Genomic DNA, 25,700 nt, shown 5'->3' on the forward strand with positions numbered 1-25,700 from the left:
TTGGTCTTTATGATGCAGTCAGTAGTAACAGTAGATTAGTGCAGATAAGGGAGTCATCTATTCAAGCATGATGGGGGGTTTTTGAGGAAGAAAATATAGATGGCAGCAAGTGCTATGACCTTTAATAAGGCAAATGGAAATAGGGAAATTATTGAGGATATTACAATGATCTGATTGAGAAATAATGAAAATCAATATTAAGGCATTGTTGTTATAACCATCCAACAAAGAAATCATTTACTACAGTCTGTAAGTAGAAATAATTATTTGTGATCTTTTTCTCCTTGTTTTTGTTTTTTCTAGGTTTGAAGTCCTGAGTTTTCTCATGTTATGTTATAATTCTGCTATCGTGTATATGCCTGCTTCATCTTACCAGTCTCTTTGCCGAATGGGCTCCAGGTAAGCATAATACTTATCATTATTTCATACATTTTTTATTGAGCACATTCTCGCTGGTAGGCACTGTTCAGCAGTAAACAAAACTCAGGAAACTTATCTTCCTATAGGAATTTTCTATCATTCCTCATATATCATGATTTCTTTAAAGTATTTCAATATTAAAGAAGTATTTTGTAGCTCAACATCAAGCTAAGCCAAGATAATTTAGGTTCAAGGTGGTTTATTGGTGTACTTGGATGCCAGTTTTTATAAATCACTTTGAATGTTTTGAATAAATAGTCTTCTGTATAGAGAAAGTAAAGAAATGTGAACTTTTTCCTTTCTGTATCTCACAAAGAACTCTCTTCTTTGGGTAAGATTAGCAATAGCATCAATTATGTGTATGTCTCATTTATATTTGTATATTCTAATCTTTACCAAACCAGAATTTCCAATAATTTGAACAGACCTGAGCTAAAATTTTTATTTCCGCTATTGAAAAAAAATTAATATAAATAGGTTTGGAGACAGAGGAGGGGAATTTTAATTACAGAAGGAACACTCAATTTATCCTGCCCAGTTGATTTTTATTTGAGGAAGTGCAAATAAAAAGGGTGAGCCTTCTCTACCCACTGAAAGTTAAACGCTATGTTAGTTTTTCTGTTGCCTCATAAAAAATTGCCATGAATTTAGTTGCTTAAAATAGCATACATTTATTATTTCAGTTTTCTGTGGGTCAGAAATCTAAGTGTCACTTAGCTGGGCCTTCTGCTTAGGGTATTACAAGCTGCAGTTAAGATGTCTGCTGGAGTTGCCATCTTACCTGAGGTTCATTTGAGGAATTATACGCTTATCATGGCAGAATTCAGTTCCTGTAGTTGTAGGACTAAGGGCTTGAATTTCATATGGACTGTCTGCTGAAGGCCAGCGTCAGTTCCTTGCCATGTGAGCCTCCCAACTTAGGCAGCCTACAGCATGGCAGCTCACTTCTTAAAGCAGAGTAACAAGAGATGATACACTACAGTCTTAGGTAATATAATCACATAATCATGTACATGTATGTATGAAAATCATATCACCTTTGCCATGTTACAAACAAATCACAGGTTCCACCCATGTTACAAACAAATCACAGGTTCCACCCATGCTCAAGAGGAGGGGATGACACAAGGGTGTGAATACCAGGAAGGTATCATGAGGATCAGCCCCACATGCCCCACCCCCAACCACTACTACAAATGCTTTGCATAGGTTCATATTGGTGTATTACTGAGAAGAAACTGTGGTCCTATTTATAACAAAACTCACTTTTGCTAATTGGAGGTAGGCCAGTCTAAATTAGCTGTTAATTTGATTTATAGATTTGTAGATTATTTTAAAGGGTATTATTTCCACTCGTGTATAATAAGATTAATGACTAACAAAATTCTTGTCTCTACATGTTGTTTGTTTTTTTAAAACTTTTAATTTTGTATTGGGGTATAGCTGATTAACAAACAATGTGATAGTTTTAGGTGAACAGCGAAGGAACTCAGCCATACATATACATGTGTCTATTCTAACCTAAATGTTCTTATCAAGAGAGTATATTGTTTAAGCACTTACTGCATATATACAGATAAATTTATTTATAGATGACTATTTTTGGCTCAATTAAACAAATTCACTATATCTCTAATTGGTAACATTTAGTATGGCATCTTACAGAGTTCCTTAATAACAAATGATGATAGCGTTTAGTAGTCCTCAAACTTTTACTCACATATCCCTTAATGAATTTTGAAAAACTTTATAGCCTTTATACATTTTTAAGTTAACATTTAAATTTTTTATTCTTTTTCAAATAGTTGTAAATTATATGATTTCCAGCATGTAAATATTAATATAATAAAACAAATAATTGTTAGTTATTTTAAATGTATATAATGTAAATACACAGTGATCTAATTGATACCATCATCTATATATGAAATAAATGAAAAATAGTCTTTCCTTAATAGTCTTTCTCCTTAAAATTGAATATGTATTGCACTTTATCCACATAAATTTTATCCTAATATAGTGCTGTTATACTTAAAGGTCTTTTATTGATCAACTAGTTATAAACCTCTGCCACAAAGAAAATATGTAAATTAAAAATACAAAAATATTTCCAGAGACCAAAATGCACTAAACACTAAAAAATTTCTTCTGAACTCACCATTGCAGTTATTCTAATATATTAATTTATTAAAATAGTAGAGGTATGTAACATCTCTGCTAATTATTAAACATAACTTTTCTGGAAGCATATTTTAATGAGATGGAAAATAGAGGATAGTTTATGACACTTTAAATTTTTTGAGAGTTCTGTATCATCCACTGATCCATCCTGATAAAATTTGGGATGTGTGAAAGTTATGCATTTCTTTTGTGAAGAGGGAGGAGGAGGATTATGAGAGAGATACCTATTTGAGAAAAGTTGTTTCTCTGAGGGCTTGCCTAGTGGCTCAGATAGTAAATAATCTGCCTATAGGAGACCCAGGTTTAATCCCTGGGTTGTGAAGATCCCCTGGTGAAGAGAATGGCTACCCACTCAAGTATTCTTGCCTGGAGAATTCCATGAACAGAGGAGCCTGGTGGGCTATAGTCCGTGGGGTCACAAAGAGTCGGACACGACTGAGGAGCTTCACTTTTTCATTGCTTTTATTGCTATAGTCCACTAGAATGTGTGTTTTGTGAGAGCATAGATGTTTTTTTTAATCTTTTTACCTATACTGTATGCATAGGCCCATGATAGTGACTGACACATAACAAGTACTTAAAAAATATTTCAGTAAGTGTTGAATATGTGAGCTTATAAACACAAAAATATTTTATTTAATGAATCAGCAAATCACACTTAAGTAATGTATTTTCCTAGGGTTTGTGTCAGTGGGTTTCCACGGCAACACGAAAAACAGTGGAAAGAACTCTGTGGTCGAATAGTGTTGGATCCCGAATTTATGGTGCAGCTTCTCACAGGAGTTTATTATGCCATGTAAGTAGGTGTACTGTGAAATTGTGTGGATTCTTCCTAGTCTTTGAAAACTTAATATTTCCCTTTTTCCTTATTAGTTTCACAATATTGAATATTTTGTTCCATGATGGACCCATTATCTTATTTTTCTAATATGAGTTTCTTTTAGTAGTTTTAAATGAATTATACTTTTTTATATCTGCTCTCTCAACAACTTTCTTTTTTTTTAATTTATTTAATTGGAGGCTAATTACTTTACAATATTGTATTGGTTTTATTGTATTGGTTTTGCCATACATCAACATGAATCCACCATGAGTGTATACGTGTTCCCAATCCTGAACCCCCCTCCCACCTCCCTCCCCATATTATCCCTCTGGGTCATCCCAGTGCACCAGCCCCAAGCATCCTGTATCCTGCATCAAACCTGGACTGGTGATTGTTTCTTATATGATATTATACATGTTTCAATGCCATTCTCCCAAATCATCCCACCCTCTCCCTCTCCCACAGAGTCCAAAAGACTGTTCTATACATCTGTGTCTCTTTTGCTGTCTCACATACAGGATTATCATTACCATCTTCCTAAATTCCATATATATGCGTTAGTATATTGTATTGGTGTTTTTCTTTCTGGCTTACTTTACTCTGTATAATAGGCTCCAGTTTTATCCACCTCATTAGAACGGATTCAAATGTATTCTTTTTTATGGCTGAGTAATACTCCAGTGTGTACATGTACCGCAGCTTTCTTATCCATTCGTCTGCTGATGGACATCTAGGTTGCTTCCATGTCCTGGCTTTTATAAACAGTGCTGCGATGAACATTGGGGTACACGTGTCTCTTTCACTTCTGGTTTCCTCGGTGTGTATGCCCAACAGTGGGATTGCTGGGTCATATGACAGTTCAATTTCCAGTTTTTTAAGGAATCTCCAAACTGTTCTCCATAGTGGCTGTACTAGTTTGCATTCCCACCAACAGTGTAAGAGGGTTCCCTTTTCTGTTCCTCTCCAGCATTTAGCTTGTAGACGTTTTGAACAATCTAATATTCAGTGCTGTATTGTTAACTATAGTTAGCATGGTGTACATCATATACCCAGGATGTTATCTTATAACTAGAAGTTTGTACCTTTTGAACCAACCCTTTTGTACCCTTTTTGCCTGCCTCTGGCAACCACCAGTCTTTCTGTATCTGTGAGTTCAGTTACTCTTTTTTTGTTTTGTTTTGTTTTAGATTCCACATGTACATGAGATTATACAGCATTTGTCTTTGTCTGAGCTATTTCACTTAGCATGATGCCCTCAAGATCCATCCATGTTGTCACAAATGGCAGGATTTCCTTTTTTTTTTTTTTTTTTGGATCATGTGACATACAGGAGTTCCCCAACCAGGGATCAAATCCAAGCCCCCTGCACTGAAAGTGTGGCATCTTAAGTCCTAGGATTTCTTCATTCTTTTAAATGAATAATATTCTATTATGTGTATGTAATTGTATATATAATATGTATGTGTATAATAAGTATGTATACACTTATATGTACACACACACCTTATCTGTGTGTTTGTCTAACACATATTTGTTGTTCAGTTGCTCAGTCATGTCCGACTCTTTGCAACTCCATGAACTGCAGCATGTCAGGCTTCTCTGTTGATAGCTATCTCCCTGAGTTTGCTCAAACTCATGTCCATTGAGTCAATGATGCCATCCAACCATCTCATTCTCTGTCACTCCCTTCTACTCTTGTCCTCAATTTTTCCCAGCATCAGGGTCTTTGCCAGTGAGTCAGCTCTTTGCATCAGGTGGCCAGAGTATTGGAGCTTCAGCTTCATAATCAGTCCTTCCAATAAATATTCAGGGTTGATTTCCTTTAGGATTGACGGGTTCTATCTTCTTGCTGTCCAAGGGACTCTGAAGAGTTGTCTCTGGCACCACAGTTCAAAAGTGTCAATTCTTCAGTTTTCAGTTTTCTTTATGGTCCAACTCTCACATCCATACATGACTATTGGAAAAACCATAGCTTTGAATATACAGACCTTTGTTAGCAAAGTGATGTCTCTGCTTTTTAATACACTGTCGAGATTTGTCATAGCTATTCTTCCAAGGAGCAAAGCGTCTTCTAATTTTGTGGCTGCAGTCATCATCCACAGTGATTTTGGAGCCCAAGAAAATGAAATCTGACATTGTTTCCACATTGTCCCTATCTATTTGCCATGAAGTGATAGGACCGGATACCATGATCTTAGTTTTTTTAATGTTGAATTGTAAGCCAGCCTTTTCACTCTCCTCTTTCACTTTCATCAAAAGGCATTTAGTTCCTCGTCACTTTCTGCCATTAAAGTGGTATCATCTGCATATCTGAGGTTGTTGATATTTCTTCTGGCAATCCTTATACATACTTACATATACATATATGCCGTATTTTTTTTTATCCTTTTATCTGTTAATTTACAATTAGATTGTTTCCATGTCTTGGCTGTTGTACATAATGCTCCAGTGAACATGGGGATACAAGATATCTTTTTGAGATAGTGATTAAGTTTCCTTCCAATGCATAATAGTGAAATTGCTGGATCATATGGTAGTTCTATTTTTAATTTTTTTAGGAATCTCCATATTGTTTTCCATAGTTATTCCACCAATTTACATTTCTACCAGTAATGTACAGGGTTCCCTTTTCTGCACATCCTTGTCAACATTTGTTATTTCTTGTCTTTTTGATACTAACCATTCTCACAGATGTGAGATGATACTAATTTGCATTTCCCTAGTGATTAGTGATGTAGAGCCCTTTTTTATGTACCTGTTGGCCATTTGTGTGTCTTCTTTGGGAAAAAGTCTGTTCAATTATCTGCCTATTTTTAATTGGATTACTGGTTTTTTTGTATTGACCTGTATGAGTTGTTTATATATTTTTTGTATTAACTCCTTGTCATATATATATGATTTGCAGATATTTTCTCCTGTTCCAAAAGTGCCTTTTCATTTTGTTGATGGTTTTCCTTGCTGTGCAGAAGCTTTTAGTTTAGTGTGGTCCCACTTGTTTATTTTTGCCTTTGTTGCCTCTGCTTTTGATGTCAAATCCAAAAAATAATTGATGGGACCAGTGTCCAGCATTCATCTTACAAGCAATAAGGGGCTTATTGCTTTTGTTTTCTTTTAGGAGTTTTGTGTTTTCACATCTTACATTGAAGTCTTTAATCCATTTTTAGTTGACATGTTGATAAGAGAGTTGTCCAGTTTCCCTCTTTTTGCATGTGGCTGTCTAGTTATCCCAGCACCATTTATTGAAAACATTATCCTTTTACCTTTTTTATATTCTGATATTTAAATTAAATGACCATATACATTTATGTTTATTTCTCAGCTCTCCATTCTGTTCCTTTGATTTATATGTGTTTTATGCCAATACCATACTGTTTTGATTACTAAAAGCGTTTTGATAGTTTGCAGTTAGTTAAGTATCATGTCTCCAGGTTTGTTGTTCTTTCTCAAGATTGCTTTGGCTATTCATTGTCCTTCTTGGTTCCATATAAATTCTAAACTCCATATAAATTGTTCTGTTTCTATGAAGAATGTCACTGAACTTTGATAGGCATTATATTGAATTTGTAGATTTCTTTGGGTAGTGTGGACATTTTAACAATTTTAATTATTTCAGTCCTTGAGCATGGAATATCCTGCTGTTTATTTGTGTGTTCTTCAGTTTCTTTCATTGAAGTCTTATATGAAAACCATAAGTTGTCTGTGTTCAGGTCTTTTACCTCCTTAGTTAAATTTATTCCCAGGTATTTTTTATGCAATTGTTAATGGAATGGTTTTCTTAATTTCTGTTTCTGATAGTTTGTTACTAGTAGCTTCCCTGATAGTTGGTAAAGAATCAATTGGTAAAGAATCCGCTTGCAATGCAGGAGACCCTGGTTCAATTCCTAGGTTGGAAAGATCCGCTGGAGAAGGGATAGGCTACCCACTCTAGTATTCTGGCCTGGAGAATTCCATGGACTGTATAGTCCATGGAGTTGCAAAGAATCGAACGCGATTGAGCAACTTGACTTTACTTAGTGGGATGGTTTTCTTAATTTCCCTTTCTGATAGTTTGTTGTTAGTGCATAGAAATGCGATAGATTTTTGTATGTTGTTTTTATACCTACAACTTTGCTAAATTTGTTTATTCTAACAGTTTTTTTGGTGTATTCTTTAAAGTTTTCTATGGTTGACTCTTGAACAATAAGTGGGTTTGGGTGCCAGTTGCAGAGTTGAAAATCTGAGTATAACTTTATAGTCAACCCTCCATATCCATGGCTTCAATCAACCACAGATTGTGAATTACAGTAGTTGGTTCTTATTGAAAAGAATTCACATATAAGTGATCTTATGCAGTTCAAATTCGTGTTGTTCATGGGTAAACTGTCTATATATTATGTCTTCTGCAAACAGAGACAATTTTACTTCTTTTATTTTTTATTTGCTTGAACTTCAGCGCTGTGTTGGATAAAAGTGGCAAGAGTGGGCATCCTTATCTTATTCTTGATATTAGAGAGATCTTGTTCTTGTCACTGTTGAGTAGTTGTTGACTATGAGCTTGTCATATGCAGTCTTTATTACACTGTAGTACATCTACTCTGTACCCACTTTTTTGAGAGTTGTTTTTTTATCATGAATGGGTTTTTAATTTTGTCAAGTGCTTCTTCTACATCTGCTATTATGATGAAGGATTTATCTTTCATTTTGTTAATATGGTGTGTCACTGTTGATAGATGTTGAACCATCCTTGCATCCCAAGATAAATCCCACTTGATCATGGTGTGTGGTCAGTTGTTGAATATAGTTTGCTAATATTTTGCTGTGGATTTTTGCGTTTATGCTATGTTTCTCAGAGGTATATTGGCTTGTAATTTTCTTATAGTGTCCTTGTTTGGTTTTTGTATGAAGGGGCTGCTGGCCTCGTGATATGACTATGGAAGTGTTCACTCTTAGAAGAATTTAAGGATTGATATTATTTCTTTAAATGTTTGGTAGAATTCAATCATGAAGACATCTGGTCCTTATTGGGACCATCTTTTACTTATTGGGAGGTTTTTGATTGATTACTGATTCAATTTCCTGTGGGTACAGTGATGGGTGTGTTCAGATTTTTATTTCTTCATGATTCAGTCTTGGTAGATTGTATGTTTCTAGGAATTCATCCATTTTCTGGATTGTCCAGTTTGTTGACATATAATTATTCATAGCTCTTTCAGTACTTTAAAAATATAACTAGTCATTAAACTGAAGTCTAAATACTGTCACATAGTTCATAACCCAGATTTTCATGAATTCAAATATATAACCCAAAATATCAGCACGTGATAAAATCCAATTATTTTGAAGAGATATCTGTGAAATATTTTAAATGTTAATATTTAAATTTTTGTTCTTGTAGCCAAAATTGGGATAGTTTAGAAATGCATGATGCAAATATTAATGTGAAAATCTTGTTACAGAACCAGAATAATAGGACTTGGAGCAATAAAAAAGATTGTTATTGAAAATGAGAGATATTTGCTAGAGAGATATTTGCTAGAGACTGTAATCTGGTTCTCCATAGGTATAATGGACAATGGGACCTTGGCCAGGAAGTCCTTGATGATATCATCTATAGAGCTCAACTAGAACTCTTTTCTCAACCACTATTGGTAAGTTATTATATTTACTTTTTGTTAAACTTTCCTGTGCCTAAAAAGGATACTGCTGCTGCTCCTAAGTCACTTCAGTCGTATCCAACTCTGTGCAACCGCCATAGACGGCAGCCCACCAGGCTCCCCCGTCCCCAGGATTCTCCAGGCAAGAACACTGGAGTGGGTTGCCATTTCCTTCTCCAATGCATGAAAGTGGAAGTTAAGTCGCTGAATCGTGTCCGTCTCTTAGCGACCCCATGGACTGTAGCGCACCAGACTCTCTCTGTCCATGGATTTTCCAGGCAAGAGTACTGGAGTGGGGTGCCATTGCCTTTTCTGAAAAAGGGTACTGCTGGTATAAAATTCAGTATGTAACATATGAGACAGTACTAATCATTGAGGGGGAAAACAGGTTTTTTCCATACCAACAGTTGGAAAGGAAACAAAATTGTTTTAGATCCTCTTATTTTACAACATAGCAAAATAAAGTTCAAATAAATTAAAGAATTAAGTGTCTTGAAATCCTTTAAGAAAAGAAAGAAGAAAGGCTATAAATATTTGCTCAAATTTCTGGAGAAGGAAAGGCTATCTATATTTAAGTGACTGAACACATCACTAAAAAAGGTTGATTTTTTTTTTTTAACTACATAAACATCTAAATTCTAAACCATCAGTTTTTTGTTTTGTTTTGGAGCGGGGAAGGGGGCATTCTTTTATTTTTTGGCCATGCATTATGGCATGTGGGAACTTATTTCTTTGACCAGGTATCAAATCTGTACCCTCTGCTGTGGAAGCACAAAGTCTTAACCACTGGACCTATAGGGAAGTCCATAAACCATCAGTTTTTTAAAACCAAAATTAATATGAATTAGTTATCAACAGGCATGACAGAAAAAGCAAGTTAATATTTAGTTTTACATAAAAATTTCATACTCTTCCACAAAATAACTATATCTCCAAAAGGTAGATGATCAATCAAAAACTAAATTTGAATGTCCAGTAGTAGGGTGAGGAAGGCATTTTCTGTGTTACCAATAACAGTATGACATAACTCTGCACATCCTTTTGGTAATGTATATTTGTTTTCTTTGAGCTACTATCCCATCTTTACCAACATTTCCCAAGAAATTACTTAAAAATTTTTTTTAATGTATTGTGAACACTAGATCAAGGTTTGTTTTAAATGCAAAGGAATCTGAACTCTAAACATTATTTTACAGCAGAGAATCATTAAGTTATTTACTTGATGAAATTATTTATTTGAAAATTAATATTAAGGAAACATGCTAGCTGTGTTAATGGTAAAGTAGTATATAGCTATTTTTTTTTTAAATCTAGACAGGACAAAGGAAACATAACATGTTAATAGTTGTCTAGGTGATTCAGCTGTGGATAGTTTTTATTTCTTTGCAATTTTCTGTATTTTCTAAACTTTTTCTAGTATTTTTAGAGTTGTATTTTTTAAATTATGTATTTTTACTTGCAGCAATTTAAGAGTATAATTTTTGAGTCATTTTTTCATGTCTTTTTTATAGTTTAAGCTAAATATAAATTTATTGAAATGACATTTATATTAATTCTTTCATATTTGAATTTTCTTTTTTCCTCATGTCAGCATCCCTAATTTTACCCTAAAGTTTCCTGTTTAAAAAAAAAAAAAAAAGATTGCATAGGGAATTCCCTGACAGTATTAGTTAGGGCTCTGCTGTCTCCCTGCCAAGGGCAAGAGTTCCATCCTTGCTTGGGGAACCAGGATCCCACAAGCTGCACAGTGTGACCAAAAACAAAAAACAAGTGGACAAGAAGATAAAAAATTACATCTTGATAATAACACCTTGCAAGACTCTTTAAATTTATAATTTTATCCCTGTAAGTCTTATAAATTAAGTAGAAGTGGCATTTCCAAGGCAATATAGGTAAAGAGATTCGTAATCTATAGTTCTAGAATAATCCTTTATTGCTATGGGTCTCCAAGGGACCCAGTAAATGACATTCCTTCCTCTGTTCGAAAATAGAGCCAGATGATAAATAGATAAAATAGTTGGTAGATAGAAAAACAAGTACCATCTTTATTGCTGATCAAGGTTAGATTGAAAGACTTCACTCCCTACCCTTTAGTCAAGATGTTGAAACAGCCCACTGGAGAGAAAGTTTGAGTTGGGAGAGAAGGTTTGAGTTAGCAGAGCAGGCAGGGGTATCCAGCTTGCTGCATTTCACTTGTCCTGTCCACGTGGAGAGTGAGGGAGAAAGATGGTCCTCTAGCTCAAGATCTTTGCTAGGTCAGTACTACTCAATCAGAAAACATGGAGCAGCCAATGGCTGTTACTTTCCAGCCAGATACCTCACTCTCCTCACAGAGGGCAGAACTTAGTGGAACAAAGTGCCAGATGTGTTTAGAGAAGATGTCTCCTCATGAAAACAAAGCTAATTTTTTTATTATATATTAAATTTTGCATGTTATTTATCATCTGAAGAATCAGAAAGAAACTTACTCAAAATTTTCTTGTATTAGGGTTCAAATGTTTAAAACTCTTTGGAATGTATTTTCTCCTTGAAAGCCAGAAACTTCAGAGTTCATGAGGGTGTGTGACTCATATTTTTAAATGAATTCTCATCTTAGAAGCCTACCTGAAAGAATACAGACCAGTGGAAATATAAAGATTTCTGACACATTATATTTTTCTATTTTGTAGAGCAACTTTTAAATACATATTCAAGAAAGTATGGAAACATGAAATGTACAGTAAGCATAAATTGTATATTGGATGTAAGTACATATAGACTTATCATTTTAGGTTGCCAATGCCATGAAAAACTCATTACCATTTGATGCTCCTGATTCTTCACAAGAAGGCCAGAAAGTACTTAAAGTTGAAGTCACTCCAACAGTGCCGAGGATTTCTCGGACTGCGATTACAACAGCTTCAATCCGTCGCCATAGATGGAGGAGAGAAGGTGAATATAAAATCCCTATAGCCCACTAATGGGTTAAAGTAAATTTATCACTGTTTTTACAGACTATATTTACACATGATATTATAGTACTTTATGTAGTTAAGTAAAATTGTTTAGTTGTTATAAATAGCACTAGAAATGTGGTTTGTATACCTGAATTCATTTTAATATAAATATGTATATATATTTTATAAAGTAGAAAGATGTCATTTAAACTGCTCTCTGAATGTTAAAACAGAAAATAAGATGAAGTTAATTTTTTTTAACTAGTAATAACAATAGAAAAGAAATTTCTTTAAGCCTGTTTCCGAAAAAAGGTACCTGTATGAGCAGTGTGGGAGAAAATTATATAACTGGCCAAACTAATGGTATAATACAAGCTATACATAAAATAACTGATTTTTATCTTTCTTTTCCTTGTTTTGTAAGTGCTGAGTCCAGCAGTATTTCATAGGCATATGCTACTTGAATAGTCAAGCTGTCTTGCCTAAGAGAGATTAATTGCCATTTTAATGATCTCTATTTTTTCTCCTATTCATTTGCAAACCTCACATTGTTCATCTGCTGCCTTATGTGTGTGCATGCTGTGCACACACATGTAACTATATAAATAATGTTTGTGTTTATGTCATATCCATATATACATTCTCTTATCTGCCTGGGTCAAAATGCTCAGAAAAGAATAGAGCAGCAAAAAAGCACTAAAATTTTATATGTTGAATCCCAGATGGCTTTGACTTCTCAAACGAGGCTGACTCGAGTATTCCTGGCTCCCCGATCCAACACGGCTCCACTGACCTAGGGATCAAACGTGTGCAAGAGGGGGAGGTGCTGGTGCACAGGACTCCTGAGCACGGCTCACCGGAGCCCAACTCAGCAGCAGCCACAACAGAGGGTAGGACAGAGATGAGGAGGCAGAAGTCAGTGAGGCAGTTGCTGGAGAAGGATCCTGGCTCTCTGTCCCCAAGCAGAACATCTTTCCATTCTAGTGTGTGTTTCCACTACCCCAGGGTGTATTAGACTCTCCTTGCAAAGCGCACCCCCCCTATATGCTAGCACCAGGTCAGGTACAATCTTTAGTTACCATTTGTGCTGGCCTGGAGTCTGCATCCCTGTGTATTAAAGAGCAGCTTGGCATGGCTACTAACAAGGGAGAGGCCTGTCTCCAAAAGGTCTGCAAATGCTTGGGATTTCTTCATTACTGAGCATGTTTATCCTAACATCAGGAAAGGAAAAATGCACCCAGTGGACCTGAGCCTTATTATTCAATGTGTATCAATTTCATTTAGTTGATAATGTATTATTTGGAAAATAGGTGAGAGTTTTAAAGCTTTAATACATTATCTTTGAGAAATGGGACTGAAATGGAGCTGGCTGATTTGTCTCTAGTCCCAGGGTGGCCAATTAACAAAAACTTATCTCTTTGACAGAATAAACTAGTATTGATTGGCTTCTTATAATCTTCAAATCAAGTTGCCTGGGTCTGAACTACTGACATCTTTCCTCTATAAATGTACTCTCCTGGTGCACACTACATTTTTATCATTTATTGTAAATAATGCTTACCTTATATAGCTCCCAAACAGAAGTGAAGTGTATTATTTAGAAGTCATAAATCTTAGTAGATCCTTGTTTATACAGTATGGGTATCTCAAATGAGATTTTTTTTTTACCTCTCCACCACCACCACAGCCACGACTATTATCTATAAAAGAACACTTCTCTCTGATAGGAAAGTATTTATTTGCTGTTTAACATGTGATGCCATAGAAATCGGTTTTATAAAAGAGGATACTGTAGCCTAACAGTTTTTTCATTATTTTAATGTATTGCTGCTGTGGAACTTGTATACTAATTTATGAAATATAGCAAGTAGTTTTAAAATAGGTTACATATTTCTATTTATTCCACCTTAGGAAAATCTTTTGCTCTTTGGTGTGTTAAAAATTTGAGCATGCTCAGTAAGAACCTAAATCTACCTTCTGTTCCCTTGCCCATTTGCCCAGAGTGACCTGACTTCATTTAACAGTGTTGCATGTGCATGATCTAGGGACCCAAAGAAGTTGGTACTATGAAGAGAACCATGTGAAAGACACAGCCTTTCCTTTTCATTTTTTCTGTATCTCTTTATGTTATCCCTGGGAGTCAGTTGTATCTTGTATAAGGCGTAAAAATAAGTATATGAATAGATGTCAAATTCAGAGTTGGCCTAAATTGATCAACATCTGTTTCTCCACTTTCTTAATGACTAAATGAGCCACTTGAAGTGGATCTACTGCCATTGTTAGAATATTGGAGTATCCATGCTAAATGTGGTACAATATTCACTAACATTGATGAAATTTAAGTATGGGATTGGGTAGAATCATTTCTTCCTATTAATCATAAGTCATACACTTTGAAAAAGGAAAAAATAGTAATTCCTTTAAAATGTCCTATTAAATGTTGAAACATCCTGTTTTAATATCTCCTACTACTGACAAAATTTCAGTGAAGGTGGGATATAGCCATTTAGAAAAGGAATGAGTCCCATTGGTGTAGTTGAAATTTCTCAAGTTATTTTTCCTTTTAATCTAGGTTAATTGTAGCTTTAAATCAGTATTAGTAAAAGCTAATTTTTAAGGAAAAGCAACATAAATAGGAAAATTCATTAAAAATCCTTTTGGTTGTCTCATCTTTGGATCATGAATAGTATTATCACCCAAGGAGAAAATTAGAAAGGAAGATGTTATTAGACATAATAGCCTTTTTATTCCTTGAGGTTTTTTAGACAGAAATATGGAAATTATTAAAACTAATGAAAAGTTTGGTAATTCTGAAGTCTGCTGGAGCTTTTGGTTTAGCATCAGTAATTGACCTTCTAAAAGAAAACAAAGGGAATTTCACCTGGCACTGCAGTGGTTAGGACTCTGCTCTCTCAACTGCTGAGGACCCAGGTTCAATCCCTTGTCAGAAAACTAAAATCCCACAAGTCATGTGGTGCAACCAAAAGAAAAAAGAAAACATGTTTTCTAACGGTTTTAAATAGTTTTACAGTTAAAGTTGTATTTATTACGTGTTGGAATTGAAGGGAGAATTCATCACCTATCTTTATCCTTATTGTTAAGTAATGTTTATGACTTTTAAAGCTGTATTTAAAATTATTACTAAACTGAGGACCATGCTTGTGATTAAAGTATATTCAGTGTTCCACTATACTGAAATAGCATTTCTTAGTATATAAAATATCAGTAGGTTCTCTTGCATGGTGGTTTCTACGTTGTCATATCTCTTTTATGGCCATATTGCTTGGGCATCAAATCTGCATGTGGCAAAATTCAGAAGCTAGCACTAAGTCTCTCATCTCTTTTCCTAACCATATGTATAGCCAATGACATATTTCTGTTCACTTCTAGTTTTATATTACTGATATTAATTCTGAACCAGTAACTATCTTTTCCTGGGCATTGTGGAGTTCTTCATAGTAATTATAAATAAATTGCTTAGATGTCGTATAAATATAAAGTTTTTATTTTGATGTACACTATATACTGTTCTTGAGGAAGGGGTTGAGAGAAGTGGTGTCAGCTGCATTTTCATATGGCTTTGCATGATGAATAAAGATTATTAAACTGCTGGATATAACAAGAAGATGCCTTTTGCTTTAAGGATAGCCTATTTCATTCTTTTGAAGGAAAGAAATAACTAATCCATATGAGAAAATATATTTTTCCAAGTACTATGTTAAATAAAGATTGTGTTTAAGTATTTTGTGTATATTTTACTTAGGTAACTTGTATCTTAAAGTGATATTTTTTTGGATTTCTGTCCTAACAGTTTACCTTAGCTAAAATATTGATATCTGAATGTAGATTTAGACTGAACTTTCTTATAATCTGGTAAACATATTTTAAAGGTAGCAAACTTCTGTCAGTTTTTGAAAGAAGCAAATGTTCTATTTTCTAAGAGAGTGTTGATAATACTTTCAGTAAAGGAATCGGGCTTTCTGGAAACCCAAACTGAATACATGCTGCTTTTCTTACAAAATCCCAAGATAAGAATTCTTTTGTTAACTGCAGTTTCTGCATGAAACTTAATGGAATACTATAAGTATTTTGTGATCCCAAAATAATATATCTCAATATTTAAAATCTAAAATATAAATATATAATATAAAATTATTATATATTATTTATTATATTATAAAATAGTAAAAAATTCTTCCTCAGTATCTTTGTCGGTTCTTACCTTTGTTCTCTGATAATCAAATATTTTCACATTAATTGATCAAGAAAATATGGAAACCAGTGAGTAGGCATGTTCATAAGATAAAATATGACTGAAGTTACTAGAAGCAATGTAGAGTTTTTAGTTTAGAGTTGGAAAATGTACTAGTTCCATGTTAAAGATTTTAAAGCCATTTAGAAGCAATTAGCTTTTAAATATAAAATTTCATAGTAGTTAAAAAGGGTTTGGGGATGAGTTTTTGACATCATTCTGGGTGACTGAAATTAGAAGGGTCTCCTATTTTATGATAGGTTAGGGAAGATAGGAAAATTTTTGTTTTTTTTAGACAGATATGCTCACCTCAAATTGACAAGGTGTATCATAAAGATTTATGATCACTATGTATTTTACCTACAGTTGTGTGTCTAAATATTGATATTAATAGTATGCTAGACTTGTTTGTGAATAGTTTTACATAGGCTAGCCCAGTTAAAGCTAAATGAACAGAATAAATAACATTAGAATTCTGTATAGATTGAGGCTCCTTCCCCTAAATTATTTAGGGAAAGTGTTTGTAGCAAGGGTCATTGCTGACCTATAGCAAACATTACCTAGGAGAAAAGGTCAGTTGAGTTGTTATTCACGGCTGCTTTTTATTTAATTTAGCTATTGCTGAGTCTGTCTGATTTGTTTTTTAGGTGCTGAGGGTATAAATGGAGGAGAGGAGTCGATAAACCTGAATGATGCAGATGAAGGATTTTCATCAGGGGCTTCCCTCAGCAGCCAGCCAATTGGGACCAAACCATCCTCCTCTTCTCAGAGGGGAAGCTTAAGGAAAGTAGCAACTGGGCGTTCAGCCAAGGATAAAGAAACAACTTCTGCCATCAAATCCAATGAGAGCCCTCGAGATTCAGTAGTTCGCAGGCAGTATGTACAGCAACCAACTGATCTTAGTGTAGATTCAATTGAGCTGACACCGATGAAGAAACACCTGAGCCTGCCTGCTGGCCAGGTGGTGCCAAAAACTAATAGCATTAATCTAATCCGGACAGCCAGTGCTTCCTCAAGTAAATCATTTGACTATGTAAATGGCAGTCAAGCAAGTACCAGCATTGGGGTTGGCACTGAGGGTATTACTAATTTAGCAGCTAACAATGCTAATCGATATTCAACTATCAGTCTACAGGAAGACCGGCTAGGTCAAGCTGGAGAAGGTAAAGAGCTCCTCAGCCCAGGAGCTCCCTTAACCAAGCAGTCTCGATCCCCAAGTTTCAATATGCAGCTAATATCCCAGGTGTAGTCTTGATATCCTCTCTCATCTTTCTGCTTATCTTCTAGACTGAACATTTCATTGTGCGAGAAGACACTTCATCCCACATTGTGAAAACATTGGTCATCATAAACAGATCTGATTTAGTTTAGGTATCTTCATACTGTATTTTGTATGGAAACAGCAATAAGGTTTTCTTTTCTCTCTTTTCTCTATCTTCTCTTCACCTGTTCCTTGTAAGCGTGTTTGTGAAGCAGTAGAAAATGTTTGCGTTTTCCACACCTTCGTTTCTCCTTGGGTGATGTGCAATCCATCGTAGGCTGATCGGTCCCATTTCAACACTGTGAGACTGAGGTTATGTTAGAGGAAATGGTGTATATGATCCCTATGAATGATACTTTGGCTTTTGTTTTAAAAAAAAAAAAAAAAACGGGTTTGTTCTCATAATCTGTAGAACTATGAAGATAACTGGATCATATTTTTTCTCTCTTAACCAGGAGTGCCTCAGAGATTCTGCTATGACTTTGGACTTCTCTGAGTCTGTGCAATCATTTTCTTGAGAAGCATGGGGAAAGGTGGTAGACTGCTGCACTTTTTCATTAAAATGAGGGTGGCTCTTTTTTTCCCCCATCTCCTTTATCTCTAGGATACAATGTTCAATTACTGAGGCATTTGAATCAAGTTGTGGCCACCTCTGTTGGAGGACAGGGCTCTAAGTTGATTGTGTAATAGAAAATGCACTTTCTCAATGGCTCTATAGTCATTATTAACATGTCTTCCCTCCTCCCCACAGGGACATAAGGTCATTTCTGTCCTTTGAGTTTGAACAGCTAATAAATCAGAGAATCCAAGGGGCTTGTTCTATTTCCCAGGAATGATTGACACTTCGGTGCTGGGGTTTTATGGGGGGAGGGGGCAGTTTCTGTTTAGCTTGTGTGGGATTGTTTGTGTGAGGGGAAGTTTTGATTTTTTTTTTTTCCTTTTCCTTTGTGAGCTGATGATGACTGAAGTAGAATAAGTACGTCTTCAGGTAAAGAGAGGGATTTCTCAACCCACTTTCTATGATGTCAGACTATTGGAGAAACCCTTTCAGCTGCTTTCTAGATGTACCTAAATTCAGTCAGATATTTTGGATTAAGAAACCTGAAGTCCTGATAGGTCATATACTCCAAGGAAATACATCAGGGACAGATAATTGGCTGAAAACACTGACGCTTCAATGTGACACATTTTTATAGAGCATTTCTACCAGGGGGTACTGACTTGATTTCTCCTACAAGGACCACACTGCCTTTGTGTTTAATGTAATGCAATTTGTGTACCTTCTAATCATATATCTGCAAAAGTTCTCATTTTTATAAATCTTTGAAATCATGCCAGTAAGCTAGATGTTGAATGTATGTAAGTAGCATTTGGTAACTGCTAAGAGGCTATGAAAATGCATTATTGGTTTTTTTAGAAATTATTTTTTTTTTAGTTCTGATTTGGTTGGATAAGATTTCATTATGAACTCATCTGGGCCCCAGGCTCTAATGCTTGACTGAAATAGAAGAAAGTATATTGGTTTTTGAAAATCAGTGTATTGTGACTTGAACTGCTATACATTCTTCCACACAATATTCAGAGCGATGAATGCTTTGTACATTTAGACATTCTTATTTTATTATTGTAAAAGAAAAATATACTGAATTTACAGAAGCAAGTATTCTCCTAATTAACAAAGTTTGAAATATTACCTCTACTGATTAAAATTCCAATAGATTTTGATAAAATAACCAGAAAAATGCTTCTCATATTTTCACACCTTAAAATCCAGCCCCTTCCTTTTTATTGTAAGAGGTTTTTATTTTGGGGGGTTTTGTAAGGTACTTTCTGTTAGAATCTTTATGAAAACAGTGAGATGCTTGTTTGAATTTGGTGGTGTGTAATATTTTTCAGCTCATATGAAAATGGAAAACTAGAACCTGAACTATTACCTATAACATTGCCAAAGTCTGAAGAAAAGCTAAAAGTTGATAAATAGAGATTTATTGATTTGTGTATATATATGTGTGTGTATGTGTGTGTATATATATGGTGTGTATATGTATATACCACAAAGACATATTTTAGATATCTTTTCTTTTAATTTAACTAAGGGATGTCAGATAAATGAATTAAAAGCAGCCAAATAAATGAGGTGTAAAGATATATAACATAATAAGGAAAACACAGTTTTGGGTATGAAAAGAAAAGAGCATTATACTTAACAGGAGGTGAGATCTTGGCTGGAGATCAGTCACTTTATGGTAAAACTGCCTGGTTGATTTAAGAGGCTGAAGGGTTGTTTTTAATTTAGCAAGTTGTGCATTTATTGGCACCTAAATCTAGCATGCTTTTAGTTATAGCACAAAAAAACCCCAAATAATACCAAATTACAGCAAAAACTGTAAAAGACATAATAAACTCTCCCTCTGATTTGTTAGAAATATTACATTTGAAAAGTTGGTTTTGAAAAACTTTCAACTTAGAGGATTTCATATATCTCTATGTGTGTTCATATATATTTTGTACATACACATACCCATTAATGTTTCATGACCCTCTAACATTTGTGTTCCATTCTTTTAAGTGGTATAATTTGGCCCCAAAGAAGAAACATTTCATTTAGTTCAAATTTTGCATTTGGTGTCTTAGAACAGATTTCCTGTGCAAGATACAGTTAAAATAGAGTGAGTCAGTCATAAACCATAGTCACATTTTCTAAGAGATTTTTTAATATTCATTTGCATTATTGCATTTAATGTAAAATAGTTTTCAGATATACAACTCTTACAGATATATGCCAGCAATATTCATGCTTTATCCTTTAATAACTTTTTGTTTTTATACTTCCTAACTTCCATTTTTAAAAGTTCTTTCATTTATGGACAAGCTAGTTAGGGCGAAAATACTTGTTTTCTATAATAAAACAATTTGATTGATGTTATCTATGCCAGGTTCAATTAAGAAATACAAGGAAATTATCTGCAAGTTTTGGGAATTCTTCTCTATGATGTTAATTTGAAATCTTGTTACTAGAACACATATATTTTAGAACAAATGAAGTGTAAAGTGAAAGCTAGCTTAGAAGTAAGATTTTTAAATACGAAAATATTTTGAGAAGCTGCGTGGGAGCGTGATGATTGTGATTTGAAATCCTGATCATTACCACTAGTCTTATCTTCCCAATGATTCTCCTGTGCCTATTTATTATATAAAGTCAATTTTTTTGTGTGCTAGAGAGACCATAGAGGTAATCTAGGAGTCTCCCAGCACCCACTCCTTCATATCCATTCTCAGGAAACTGAGGCTCAAAAAGGTTGTAATGTGCTCAAAGTCACATAACTTAGAAGCAGAGCCAGAGTCAAATTTGTCTCCCGTCAAATGCATATTAACACCCCACTGCCTCCTTTCACTCATCAGTTCTGCAGTTTCTTTACAGTTTGGGTCTAGTAGTGGTGAATATAGCACATTAAGAAAAGTATTAAATCCAGAGAAAAAGGTAGAGTAATAAACATAGATGGGGAAGGATAATACATTTTTCTTACTCTAATTTATGCCTTACTGTTTTCTGCCACTTAACAATTGTATGCTGCCATTTTATAGTTTATTATGTTTCTGGGAATTTATTTAAATGCAAAAGTAAACCCAGTGAAAATTACTTTAATCAGTATTTCTAGTTATCTTAAGTAATTTTGAATCAGCCAGCTTTCACAGTCACCTAGGTGGCAGGTTAACTGTATTGCACAATGTAGTATTGCAAAGTAAAGATAAATTTGATTCCGTAATTTCTAATGTAAGGAGATTGAACCTTGTGCTCAGAGCAGATAGATAACAAGCAATTATTTCCTTCTGTGATTGAAAAAGATGTATAGTGAAGTTTATGGTTGCATAGCAGAATGGTGAACCATGTCATTTAAAGTGTATATATGGTATAAAATGTCTTAAATGCGGTAGTCCCAGCTATATAAGCTCAATATTTCCAACCTACATTCTCAAATTCCACTTGGTAGCTTTACTGAAGTACTGAGAATAACTCTTTTTAAGTTGTTTTGTTTGCACCATTTTTGTGAATATTGTAATGAATTGGGGTATTTTTCCTACTCAGACGAGTTAGTATGGGTCCATTTTTGAGTACTTTTAATTGTTGACAATCAGTCAGTCTCATTTAATTCTCTGCATGTTCATCTGTAAATAAAAATACTAGTACGTATCTTCAGTGGGTAGTACACTATTTATACAGACACTAGCAAGGAAGTTCTCTCCATTTCTGATCTTGGAATTAAAAAGTAAGTTTTATGGTTTTGTTTTTTAAAAATCAGGATTTCAGTTACATACTTGTTTTTTAGTTTAAAAATGTTTAATAAGTCATGACAGTGGTCAGAAAATCTACAACAATTTTAGAGCAGTTTTTTCTATACTATGGCTATGTAAACAGTCTGAACCTGAGACTTTTTATCTTTCAAGTTGAATGATTATTGTCATGTTTCAAACCACTAAGTCGGTTGAGACACTTATTTGTAAAAATAATTTTTAAAAAAGTGCTTTTTAGAAACAAGCTGTTTGAAAATCAGGTAGAAATAATTGATAGCTTAAACTCTAAATGTTAGAATATTTGCCAGATTATAAAATTGAATGCAGTATAAAATTGTTAACAGTGCTAAAAACAAACCATGAGTCACCAGATTGATACAACTTTCCATTGCCAAGGTGGTCGTGTTGATAATGTAAGACATAAATTTTAGTATTAACTACATTGTATACCTAATGGGTATATCATATTGGCACTGAACATATATAGGAAATACTATTTGTAGAGTCAACCAATGTGCACTTAAACTGTTGGATTTTTGGTGGTGCCAGAAATTTGTGTGGTGGTCCCAAGCCATTAGAATTAGAGGAGTCATATAATCATCCAGCCTTCCCCTGCCCATGTAGGTACATTGCTTCTGAACCTGACCACATAACCACAAAATTTAACTTCAGTCTCTTCAGTATGTTTATAATCTTAGCCATTAGTCACATGAGAAATAGAAGAGCAAACAGTTTTAGGATAGAAGTTAGCAGATAGCTGGCAATGATGTGAAATAACTGGCAGCATAGTACAGATACGTAAGTTCTATGTTTTGTTTCTGGATTTTGTGAAAATGTTTACAAATTAAGTCATATTCAGATATCTGCTATTATGCTGTTTAATACAGATTTTTACACCCAAAATTAGAATTAGGCATAGCTTAAAGTATAAATGAGTCTCTTTTTTTCAGAATTGTGTATCTGAAGGTAGGTTTAGTAAAGAAAGTCTTCTGTTTTCAAAGAAAATGAACTTAATTGGACAGTCCATTCCCAACTACAGAATTCATATTAATCTGGTTTGCTGCATTTGAGTGTCAAAAGTGTAGTGTTAATGATATCAGAGGAAATTCTTCACGTCTTCATAAATTACAAAAGTTACCAAAGAAAATGAATCAACCAAATATAAAATTTGAAGTACCTAACTCTTAAGGAATGAGGCCCCTTTAACATGAAGGATTGATTTCTAGCCCTGGGGGAAATATTCTTCCATGTGGAACAGATACACAGAACCTACAAGATTCCTTTTGAGGTTTTCTTATCGTGTTGGTAAAATGTCAACATTTATACTTCCAGCAAAAGTACCAGTTAAGGGTTAAGTCCAAATATTATTTCTTATGGCAAGTTTTCATGTCTCCTTAATTCAAATTAAGGATTTTGCTCATCAGTATTAAATAAAAGGGGGGGAGAGAAGAATTCCTGTAATCGGTATACTGTATAATATTGTGACTTTCTAAAATAATTGAGGGTAAATTATAGAAATGTGTATTTTTAAGTGAGCAATGTCAGTTATTTGTAGTAAGTATGATATTGGCTAAAACTATGTTTGTTTACATAATTTATGTACTCGATCATTCTGGGTATTTTTTTTCTTCACAGAAAAACACGATTGGGTTAAGAAAAGTTAAAACACTTATTTTTAAAACAGTTCAGTAAGCATTAAAGAATTTACTTAAACTGTTAAATAATGATTTGGGGGATATGAATTTGTATATTACCTGATGTCCCAAACAGGCTCTATGTATTATTTTTTTTATATCAGATAGAAGTTAAAAAGTAATGAATGTGTTGATCTGCTATCTTAGAAAAAATTGGCTTTCTAACAATTAAGAACTTCGGTTTTTGTGGGTTTTTTTAAGTTTTATCATCCAAACTGAATTGAGACATATGCTAAATGTTCTTTGTGTTGTTTTACAATATTTGTAAGAAGTTCATTAACTGCTTTACAGTGGTGGTTTTTTGATTCTTATTCTAAAACTTATACTGGCTTTACATTCAGTTTAACTGGTTAAGTGAAACAGTTTTTATGGTGCAAAGATAATTTTCCCACTTTGTCATCATAATAATTTAACTCTCCTGACCTACAATTTCTAAAGAGTTTTTTACTACTGTAACATCATGTATCTGATCTCTGTCACAATGGACAAGTATACAGGAAATATCCCACTTTCACATGTTTGCTTCATAAAAGGATACAGGTTGAATAGGTCAGCTCTTATGTTTTTGTTTCTTAACCAGGATCAACCTATAGCTTGGTGTAAACTTGCCAAGTATTCAGAGAATAACGCTGGTTAAAATTTAAATATGATAGTCAGGAAGAAAATATGATCTCTATTGACTGATGTCCTTTCAAACTAGGACTAGTGAAAACATTTTTTTCAGAGTTGAAGAAGAAACGCACATTTAAGATCATATTTATTGGTGCATGTAAGCCATTATCTTAACTGTCTTACTGAACTGGTTAATGCTGTTGATTGTTGAAATGTGAAATGTAGTCACTGTTGACCTTGTAAATATCTGCCAGAGATGAAAAAATATTTTAAGTTATAAATAAAGATGTATAAAATTCATTATCAGTCTGCAATGCAGAATCATATCTAAGATGTTAAATATTGTGTTTCTTGAGAGATGTGTAATTTTTCCCTAGATGTATCTAGTTACATTAAGGATGTAAATTTTCTTTTGTACAGTATAAAATACAGCTTTATTTGGCTTTTGACTGGATTTTCCTGAGTTAATTTATATCATACCTAGGTTTCTTAGCTTAAAATGGTCCTTCATTGCATTTTTCAAAGCATGCAATTTTATTCACGTATGTCTGAAGTTTTTAATTTATACGATACCCTATTAAGGAAATTTATAAAATTAAGGCAATATATAAAATTACATATAGCACCCAAAATAAGAAATAACATGTAGGCAGGAGTGAAATTAATACATAAAACATGTGCCATACATTTATGTTACTGTTGAGGTACATATTTATCTCTGAACTTTAAAGCAGCCAATGAGAGAGAGATTAACAATGTGATTTTGAGATATCCTTAAATCAGTTTCTCAGGTGAAGCACAACTGTTTCTAGTACTGAGACATTAGAACTAATTTTCTTTTCTGGAGCCACCATTATTACAGTGCCATTTACACTCTTCAGTAATGTATGAAAGTGCTTTTCTCATACGCTTACCAGCAGTTCGTTCTCTAGCATTAAACTTCTTGATCGATGCTACATTGTCTTTCTAAAGATTCTTTAACCTCCTCTTAGAACATGGATTTAACAAAGGCCTGAGCCCCAGGCTGCCTTTTCCTTTCCTTTTACATGCACTTTCTAGAAAAATCTCTCTTGTACCTTTTTTCCTCATGCCTGGTATTCCTTACTTACGAGCCAAAGCTTTCTCTTCCCTTTTATATCTTGTTATGCCTTAATGCAGAATTGCTGGTATAGATTAAGCAGTTCCAGAAGAGTGATATAAGGCAACTCACCAGACCTTTTTATTTCCCTCAACTCTAGTTCTCCATCAGTTAGGAAGAATGAGTTTTACCAGTTGACAGTTTCAGTATTCCTTTCATTAAAAATATATTACTTGGTGGTCCATTGGTTAAGATTCTGCATTTCCACTGCAGGAGGTGCAGATTCAATCCCTGGTTGGGAAAATAAGATCCTCCATACCACGCAGCAGGGCCTGGGAAAAAAATTTAAAAATTTTAAGTATCAAAATATTACTTGTTCATTTGAAAACCTTAGAAAATACAGAGAAAGTACAAAGGAGAAAGTCACTTTAAGGTACTATAATAGTGAATATTAATAAGGTAGTGGAGGCAGTATCCTTCCACACAAATACAACTCTGGTCCAGGACACAATATTTT

General features: G+C 34.1%; 1 protein-coding gene across 3 annotated transcripts in view; it reads left to right on the forward strand.

The window, feature by feature from the left end:
- Window positions 1-24,554, forward strand: part of FAM126B (family with sequence similarity 126 member B) — a 69,225-nt gene extending 44,671 nt beyond the window's left edge. For 2 of the 3 annotated variants that reach the window (XM_040228822.1, XM_040228824.1), the window contains 6 exons: window positions 304-399; window positions 3,281-3,397; window positions 8,964-9,051; window positions 11,829-11,988; window positions 12,716-12,883; window positions 16,893-24,554. In XM_040228822.1, the coding sequence (XP_040084756.1) occupies window positions 304-399; window positions 3,281-3,397; window positions 8,964-9,051; window positions 11,829-11,988; window positions 12,716-12,883; window positions 16,893-17,494 (1,231 nt within the window). In that variant the 3' untranslated portion in view covers window positions 17,495-24,554. The remainder of the gene's footprint in view (window positions 1-303; window positions 400-3,280; window positions 3,398-8,963; window positions 9,052-11,828; window positions 11,989-12,715; window positions 12,884-16,892) is intronic. The other variant, XM_040228823.1, reaches the window with a different exon arrangement.
- The last annotated feature ends 1,146 nt before the right edge of the window (window positions 24,555-25,700 follow it).

Source organism: Oryx dammah, unplaced genomic scaffold, assembly GCF_014754425.2.
Source record: "Oryx dammah isolate SB20612 unplaced genomic scaffold, SCBI_Odam_1.1 HiC_scaffold_27, whole genome shotgun sequence".
NCBI lineage: Eukaryota > Metazoa > Chordata > Mammalia > Artiodactyla > Bovidae > Oryx > Oryx dammah.